At 36.6% G+C, this 9,794-nt stretch overlaps 1 protein-coding gene across 1 annotated transcript in view; it reads right to left on the bottom strand.

Annotated features, from left to right (window-relative positions):
• LOC107702417 (coiled-coil domain-containing protein 186) overlaps positions 1–9,388 on the bottom strand; it is a 43,439-nt gene extending 34,051 nt beyond the window's left edge. The window contains exons 1-4 of the mRNA XM_016504740.1: positions 9,273–9,388; positions 5,767–6,641; positions 4,508–4,634; positions 2,498–2,626 (exon numbers count right to left, since the gene is read on the bottom strand). Of these exons, the coding sequence (XP_016360226.1) occupies positions 2,498–2,626; positions 4,508–4,634; positions 5,767–6,620 (1,110 nt within the window). The 5' untranslated portion in view covers positions 6,621–6,641; positions 9,273–9,388. The remainder of the gene's footprint in view (positions 1–2,497; positions 2,627–4,507; positions 4,635–5,766; positions 6,642–9,272) is intronic.
• Between the last annotated feature and the right edge of the window lie 406 nt (positions 9,389–9,794).

Here is a 9,794-nt window from a genome sequence, read left to right as displayed (position 1 = left end):
ACACCTCGCTTTTTCAGACCGATGAGCTTTGTAAAAATCGACGCGTTTCAGAAAGGCGGGGCATAGAAGAGAAACAATAATGTACAGTATGTGGAAAATAATGTGTTTTTTGATCCTTAAACCTCATAAACACATTTCATTACACCAAATACAGAAAATAATGTTCTTTTTAGCAGCATCATATGACCCCTTTAACATATTTTATGCATCCAAAGGCAGTGAAAGAGCAAAAGAGAGGCCCTAACACTTGACTGAGGAATTTACATGAGAGTGAAATGCTGCTTGTACAAGCCCTGCCGAACTAGGGACATGTAAGGCTTGAACCTATAACCATCAGGTTACCAGCCCGAATATACACCATTCTATAATAACTTGGCCATTTAACATATTTTATGCATCCAAAGGCAGTGAAAGAGGAAAAGACAGGCCTTCACACTTGACTGAGGCGTTTACATGAGAGTGAAAGAGCAAAAGACATGCCCTGAAACTTGAACAACAAGTTTAAATGAGAGTGAGGGGCTGTTTGAACAAGTCCTGCCAAACTAAATACAATTTGCACAACTTTATGATATTAGTCCTCAATATCCGAACGCTGGACTTTACATTTACCCACAGTTGTGTGGACTAAAAAAGGATGAGGACAAAAAGACCCATATTAAAGACCCTCTTTCACTTTGTGCAAACAAGACATCACTTCAGGACTGACATAGGGCTGGACGATATGTCCAAAATTTATATCACGATATATTTCTTAATTTCGGTCGATACGATATAATTCCGATATCGATATGAACACTATTTAAAAAAGCCTTGTAAAAACTGCCAAGAACGCCCACAACAGATGTCTGTGCATACAAACTTATGAAAAATTAATTTGCCAAGTCTATGACACCTCATATAAAACCATATAATATTTTAGAGAAAAAAAAACAGCACAAATAAATTAATGTTCACCTTTTATTTGTATTTAGCCTTCATACAAACAAGAAATGTGAAATCAATGTCAAATAAACATCTCAGACTCACCTTATTAATTATTAATATCTTCCAACATACCAGTCAAAAGTTTTTGAACAGTAAGATTTTTATTGTTTTTAAAGAATTCTCTTCTGCTCACCAAGCCTGCATTTATTTGATCCAAAATACAGCAAAAACAGTAACATTTTGAAATAATTTTACTATTTAAAATAGCTCTTTTCTATTTGGAAATATTTTAAAATGCAATTGATTTCAAAGATTTCAAAGCTATATTTTTAGCATCATTACTCCAGTCACATGATCCTTCAGAAATCATTCGATTTGCTGCTCAAGATACATTTGAAAACAGTTGTGCTGCTAAATATTATTTTGTGGAAACTTTTTTTTTTAACTGAAGAATACAGTTCAAAGGAACAGCATGTATTTGGTATAGAAATCTTAATAATGCATCCTTGCTAAATAAAATTATATATAATATATATAAGTCCTACTGACCCCAAACCTTTGAATGGTAGTGTGATATTAATAATCCTTTATGTGATAATACATTTATCCCTAGGCTGGTCATTTGTTAATCATATATGGTCTTCCATTCTCTTGAAATCCATTTTGCATGCATAAAATGTTAGATTTTACAAAAGCTTTTTATTTCAGATAAATGCTGATCTTTGGATCTTTCTGTTCATCAAAGAATCCTGAAAAAAAAAATACTCAACTGTATATTGATAATCAGCAAATCAGCATATTAGACTGAAGATTGAAGATCATGTGACACTGAAGACTGGAGTAATGATGTTGAAAATTCAGCTTTGATCACAATTACATTTTTCAAATAAATGCAGACTTGGTGAGCAAAAGAGAATTCTTAAAAAAAAAAAAACATTAAAAATCTTACTGTTCAAAAACCTTTGACTGGTAATGTAGGGCGGCTGATTATTTTTATAGATTGAAACAAATGTGCTTCAGCCAGGACAAAGAATATGAATGCTGGAGACGAGCTTATTGAAAATTTAAAAACTGATTGTCTGCCAGCAGGAGGTGCATTGAGAGCGGTAGAACTTGCGATTTCTCCGGTAATGGCAGTAATCAAAGCAGCTCCGCTCAAGAACGCTTCTTTATCAGATCAAATGAAAATGTCATCGAAACTTTTCTGAAGACAGTCGGTTCCCTTCAGAGATGCATTCATATAAAACACCCGCGCCGTGTTTTGATTTTGAAACGTGCAGTGCTCATGTTTATTCAACGAAGTCAAACGCCACAAATAAATCAATGTATGGGAAACACTGGTAATGTATATCGAAATATCGGAAATGTGTTTAAAAATCATATCACCGTTATTGAAAAGAATTATATCGCGATACATATTGATATTGAATTATTGTCCAGCCCTAGACTGACATGATTTCATTTTAAAGACGCTGCTACACAAAGAGCACAGACTGATTTAATAGTAATTTAGCCAGTGCTCTTATGCAAGAAGGGCTTTGTTTGGAGTGTCTCTATAGCGATGACCTCTCACCTGTTCAAGTCGATAGGCCATCTCCCTCTGCATCTGCTGGATTGCATTCTTAGCGGCCTGATCTTGGTGAACCAGTTTGTCTCTGGAGTCTTTCATATCCTTCATAAGTTCCTCCACCCGGCTTTCAAACTGGTAAAACAAGAGAGGCAAACAGTTAAAAGGCAGTGACTGTGGTAACCATAAACATATTAATGATGATAACAAAAGAGGCAGCTCTGACAGACAGTAGCTGATCCAAAACAGATCAGTGTTTACACACCCGGCAAGTGAAATATGACCCGCGCCTTCATTTAAATGTCAGGTTCTGGACAGCTTATGAAAATAGATTCAATTTAAATAATTTAAATAAGTGACAAAGGTTCCATTCAGGTTTAGTTCCCTTTCTGGCAACCATGTGTAGGAACCAAGTGTTAAATTTTCTTCACAGTGCCACTATTCAATGAAAGTAAACAGACGGGCAAGGTTTCATTCAGAGGAAGTGTTTGTCTGTGTGGCCTCAGATGCCTGTTCTAACTATGAGGAGAAACCATGACAACAAAATGCACATAATAGTTTCATGTCATTACTGCAACACTTAATTACGGCTTCTCGACCTGTTCCCCCCCCCAGGCTGCTCTGTTTGATCTGTGCTGTTACTCTCTGTGACAGGGGGCTTTTTCAGATTGAACTGAACTACGGTCTCTCTTAGCCTAGAGTGGCTCTCAAACAAGCCCGCTTTTCCAGTATCAAATGAAAGCTGTTCAGCAAACAAGTGTTCTCTAATCAGTGCACAAGGGACAGTCATGGATACTCAAGAGGCATTTAAATAACAAATAGTGCCATTGAGCTGAACATACCTTAATTCTGGATACACTAGAAATGATATGGTAACAAGAGCATATATACATGACTGTTCAAAGGTTTGGGGTCAGTAAGATTTTTTTTTTTTTTTAAAGAAATTATTCAGCAGGGATGCTTTAAATTATCTAAAGCAGTGTTTCCCAACCGGGGTGCCGTCTGTCGAGAGCAGGGGTGCCGTGTAAATATCTATACTTTTCAAATTATCATATCGAAGTTAGAAATTCAAATATTGTGACAATTTATTTTGTAGGGTACCACAAGTTTGTTAAAATTTCCAAAGGGTGCCGCGACTAAAAAAATGTTGGGAAACACTGATCTAAAGAGACAGTAAAGAAAGATTTCTATTTTAATGCTGTTCTTTAGAATTTCGATTTACCGAAGAATCCTGAAAGAAATGTATCACAAAAATATTAAGCAGACCAACGGTTTTCAACATGTACCAATAAGAAATGTTTTTTGAGCACCAAATCAGCATATTATAGTGATTTCTGAATACTCATGTGACACTCAAGAAAGAAGTAATGGCTGCTAAAAATTCAGCTTTGCCATCACAGGAATAAATTAGATTTTAAAATATATTCAAATAGATAACACTTATATTAAATTGCAATAATATTTCACAATATTACTGATATTGAATGTATTTTTGGTGCATATACAGTGGGTACAGAAAGTATTCAGACCCCCTTAAATTGTTGCATCTTTCCCAAAAAGACTCATGGCTGTATTAGATCGAAAGGGTGCTTCTACTAAATACTGAGCAAAGGGTCTGAATACTTAGGACCATGTGATATTTCAGTTTTTCTTTTTTAATAAATCTGCAAAAATGTCAACGATTCTGTGTTTTTCTGTCAATATGGGGTGCTGTGTGTACATTAATGAGGAAAAAAAATTAACTTGAATGATTTTAGCAAATGGCTGCAATATAACAAAGAGTGAAAAATTGAAGGGGGTCTGAATACTTTCCGTACCCACTGTACATAGTCTTTGGACAATTTTCAAGCAAATTTCAAGTTAAACTGTTTAAACTTTACAACAATGTTTCTTGATCACTTCATTGTATCCCAATGGTTGGACAAATAGATAGTCAGTTTATCCAAAACACAAATAAAAACAGACACACACACACACACACACACACACACAAAAACAATTTATGGTTGCCATTACTTTCTTAATGGTGCAAATATGCTGTTTCTCTGTCTCCATCCTCTTCTTCAGCTCATCCCTCATGTTGTCTTTCTCGGAGCAGATGCCCAGAATCAGCTCCTGATGTTTCTTATTCTCATCAAGTAATCTGAAAAACAGTTACCAGCTGTTACTACCAATGTCAGCACATTGTAATACACTGGAGCTGTTGTACTGTGAAATAACGGTGCTTCTGTTGTGCCCATCTGTTATTTGCTTGTCAATGAGAAGAATATTTGTGCTAAACTTGTGATCTAAACCATATCAAGGACAACAACTAATTGCTTTCAATAAAGTATTAGGCACCAATATGTGCCATAATGTAGAGAAGACCATGTGATATTAGCAGAGGGAACAGGTGTCCATGAGCATCACCCATAAGACAATATTAACAGCGGGCCAAGCACAGAAGAGCTGTGGACCGGTTCCAATACGTAAGTCAGCCAGATGCCCTTGCAAAAATTAATAAAGCCAGAACAGCAGGGGGTTTTAGAGCAGACAGGCTAAGTTTGATCACAGCATAAAATAATCAATAGCACCATAGCAAAATAAATCATATTTTACCAGAATTGCGAAGCTGCAGTCTGATTAAATTGTAATGAGTTGAACAGGCAATGAACCATGAAATAAAACAAAGCCAATGTCATTCTATTGCATAGTCTTCAGTGGCTAGATGCCACTTAGGCTTAGCCAGTTCTTTCAATAAATCAGTCAAAAAATAATAAATAAAAACTCACAGAATTATTGTTTTGAATCATCCTAACAAATCATTCACTATTCCCAAAAGTGTGTGTATGCAAATTAACATCTGACTCATTTAAATTAGGTATAATTACTGGATAATTAATTATTCATATGATAATAGGCACACATATCCAAAATATATTTTATAATAGATTAATATGAATTCTAATTTATTAAAAAAAAAAAAAAAAATGTTACAAAAATGGGTGGAGGACAATAATAATTCTATTATAATACAAAAAAATATTAATTATAATTTTATAGAAATCTATACAATCCTGATTATTCATGAACTCATTTCCCTTGATTAGCTGAAGTTTATGGGGGTGAATGGGTGAAGAGATTTTATTGCCACACACTGGCAATGAAAGATAGTGAAGTGTAATTTTCACGCAGGTAAGAATGCCAAATTAAACTAATGATTTACCATCTCCTGCTGCTATAAATCTAACAGCAATGGACTATAACCTCTCGTGAGCTATTAATCAACAGCCTACCTCTTGATGGCTTTCTCCTTTTGGGAGTACTTGTATTGTACACACTTCTCAAATAAAACCATGGAGTTCTGGTCCTTCTGAAGCCCATTGGGAGGACTTCCCTTGCGGATGCCATCTGACTGACTGTTCAACAGCTCATCCTCCAGTTCATCCAGCAGAGACTCCTGAGACAGAGAGCGCTGGATCTCAGACAACAGTTTCCTGCTGCAGTCCGTGTCATATGGGTTCATGTTGGAGTTAGATTGCGAGTTTTGGGGTACTGAAACAACATCTGGCAGTTCCTCACCCTGAGGAGCCGGCGTAGGAGTCAAAGGAGTTCTGTTAAGTTCTGTTGGCCCGTTGAATGTATCAAGTTGTGTGGATGAAATATCATCTGTCCCATTCAGAACAGATGGAGAAGATGCCTCAACATTATTCTGAGTCCCACCTTCTGATTCTGTAACCACCTCCGCTGGTTCTTCAAGGCCAGAACATTCGAGTTCTCCATCAAGAACCGCGGGAAGTGATTCTACAGCACTATCATGAACAGCTGGTAGAGTCCTGGCATCATCAATGGAGGCTGTTCCACTGTCACAGCTTGTGTTCCCATCACCCTGTGCATGTTCTCCAAGTCCTTCATCTTGCTGGACCTCCATGTGCATGTCTGGTCTCTGACCTTCTCTGTCCACACTATCTGAAAGAGTACCATCCAGCTCAAGACTGTCCAGCTCAGTGTCTTCCTCCTGTTCTTTTAAAACAGGTTCACCCCCATTGCTGAGGACATTGTTTGACCCTTCCGGAACTACACTGACCTCTGAACTTTGGGAGGGGTCAGAGGCAGGGGTCAGTTCGCTCTGACAATCCGACGGCTCCATGATCTCCTTCAGCTAATGGCACTGGAAAACACAATACACAAAATTCAGTCACATGCATGTGAAACACAAAACAAAATTAATTTGTATTTTTCTATTTATTTAAAAAAAACAATTGAATTATGTTACAAAAATGGGTGGAGGGCTACAAAAAACAGAATTCTTTAGGAAACACTGGTGAAAAATTATGCTAATAATAAAATTTCATAACTGTTTATTATTATTATTATTTATTATTATTATGTGTGTGTATGTGTTTGGAAGACAGTTAAGTGTAATTATCATTACAGGTAAAAATCTCCTCGTGTCATAATTCTAACACCAATGGACCATCAAAAATGGACTTCTATAATTAACAACAAGAAGCCACCATAAAACATTTCTTATCAGGGGATCACCAGGTCAATAAAGCAAAACATTCATATGGCTATTTTACATGTATCAGATTTCCTTCTAGCACCAGGAATTGAGGATGTTGTGTACAATGTTTGTGCAAACAGTCTTGCCACACCTGCTGTCGAGACACTGCCATTAATAGAGCAAGTAGTAGTATACTATAACTGTCCAAGCCCACACATATCCACGATTGAGGTGTGGTACTCCCTCGCAAAATAGGAACACGGCTCTCCTTCCACCTGGAGGCAGTTTTGTGATGCTAGTATTGTGAAACTAAGGTGGCCCTACCCTTCTCACACCCTGCCTGCTTAATACATCATTGTATCAGGATTCAGTGGATTACTGCATTCCCAGCTAAATGCCTATAGATGACACTGGAGAACACAAAAGGGAATGCTGTTTGCCATTGAGGAAACAGACACTGATTTTGTGTGATTCACACTGAATGAGTGAAACTGGGGCAGAAGCCCATCCAGCAGGATAATCATGAATGTTACGAATATAGGCCTATTTTAGGAGTGTGCAAGAATGGACCTTGGCCTGAGCACCTTGTGCCCACATAAGGAGAATTTTTTAAATCCTTGAGTTGCAGGTTCTTTGTCGTTTCTCTTAAAAAAAAAAAAAAAAAGAGAGAGAGAGAAGATTTTTGTAGAGGAAATTAAAATGTCATTTTCTCTCATTTTTTACTGCTAATCCCTTTAAGCCTCTTTAAGTGTGGGAATGGAATTGGAATTTTACAGGTGGAAAACACAGTATATCCCATTTTACCTGTCAAAATAGTAGAATTTTTTTTTTGTAATTATCTGTCAATGTTTTTCAAATTTGGTTAATGACGGAAAATACTGGTTACCATAACCAGTGTAATATTTTACCAAATCTACTACACAAACTTTACCAACAGCTTTGTCAGCAGAAAATATACAATTTCTGTTTTCAGTGAACAGAAAACAATATGAAATATGTAAAACAGCTTTTTTCCAGTATAGTACTAACAGTACAGTAAGTTTGCATATCAGCAATTTTGTGTACATCTATTTTTGATTTTGACACCAATAAATGTTAAATATGTTAGGCCTATCTATATAAAACACCTTGACCTCAGTATCAGCATACATGACTACATACAGACATACAGTAGGTTTACACTACACTACAGCAAGTTACAGTTTCTCATCATGAAGTAATAATTATTTTAATATCCTTAATAAAATGTATTCTTGCAAAGTACACACATGCTGATTGAGAAACAAGACTTGTCTGTAGTAGGACAAGATGTGCAGCTGCCAGTAACTAAAACTTTAAAGGTTACCAGCTTCTCATGCGTCTCTCCAAGCAAACATTCTCCACTGTCAACTAGCACCAAACTGAAAAGTTTAATATTTCTCACTGACTGACACTCAGTGAAATACTTCAAAAAGCTGTTAATGGATGATAAACCTTATCACACTTTTAGGCAGACTTTTTTTGAAAACTTTTTCAAAAAGCTTTTGACTCACATGAGTCTTCATGAGTGAAGCAATTTCCTGGCCAGGTTAACTTCCTTTTTCCCCCTTTATTATCTGTATTTGATCTGTCTTTGTTTTGTTATCTTCAGTCTCATACATATTTGTAAGTGTATTTCTTCTGCAGAGGGAGGATGCAGTGCAAAATCCACAAAAACCAGCACTGCCACCTTTTCTCGCAACAAACTCGTTATTTGATCTATAATTAGCACTAAAAGAGGAATAATTGCAAATAAGAGCTGCAATGATCATTGTATTATTCATTTCGAGGCGATAAGTCCGGTGACAGATACTGCTGTCCCCACACAGGTGCAGTTAGCTTTAGCATGTTGGCTAACCTGTCCAAGTATATCATATTTTACGTGTTTATGAGAAATGATCTGCTTTGTTCACTCGAATTAAAACAGACACGGTATTAACGTAAATTACAGAATGGTCAATTACTGAAATGCCTACAAATATAAAAATACACACAAAATCAGCTGTGTGGTGGAGATCTAACGTTAGTCCTAACATTCACAAGCTGATCAGATGAGTTTTAACAGCCATAACCGATTCTAACCAGGCATTTAGCTTGTTATCAGAGTGTTTATAACAATCCTATAGATTATTAAAGGTATAGAACACTGACAATAACAGTAACTATATCAGCCAGCTGCCATTGAGTTCACCCATTGACTTAGCTTTCAGGCTAATTAAATAAACATTCGCTTTTGTAGTTGAGATCTGGGCATTTTATTTTAAATATGTGACTTACCGGTTATGTTAAATCCATTTAAAAATGGCATATACCAGCTGCCGTGATAAATAATGAGTGTCAAGTCCGTGTGAGTGATCTCCTCCCGAGGTGACACATCAACAATATGGCCCCTGTACGCACTGATAGCGAAGAATTCTGACTCCGAGACGGGCAGCAGCCTGTTACGCAGCACGCAGTATCAAATGCCGCCGACAGGGGAGCCAAATCGGCCCAAGCCATTCAAGTAGGGCTCATGCACGATTTTCTCTAAAAACACTTGTAGGTAATTAAGATTTATTTGACCCGAGGAACGTTAAAATACTCATATTGGAGCTAAATGTACTGGCGAAAATGTAAATATTTTAAATATTTATTTGTTCTGAATCTGGCATCATCTAACAAACAAAACGGTCATTACATCAACAACCCGGACGTTATGTATGCTTGTGTATTTCTGTTTTGTCGATTAATATATATATATATATATATATACAGTGGGTACGGAAAGTATTCAGACCCCCTTCAATTTTTCACTCTTTG

The sequence above is a fragment of the Sinocyclocheilus anshuiensis genome, unplaced genomic scaffold (assembly GCF_001515605.1).
Source record: "Sinocyclocheilus anshuiensis isolate Anshui unplaced genomic scaffold, SAMN03320099.WGS_v1.1 scaffold190, whole genome shotgun sequence".
In the NCBI taxonomy this organism is placed as follows: Eukaryota; Metazoa; Chordata; class Actinopteri; order Cypriniformes; family Cyprinidae; genus Sinocyclocheilus; species Sinocyclocheilus anshuiensis.
The sequence above is the reverse complement of the archived record's forward strand: the minus strand, read 5'-3'. Positions and strand labels throughout refer to the sequence as shown.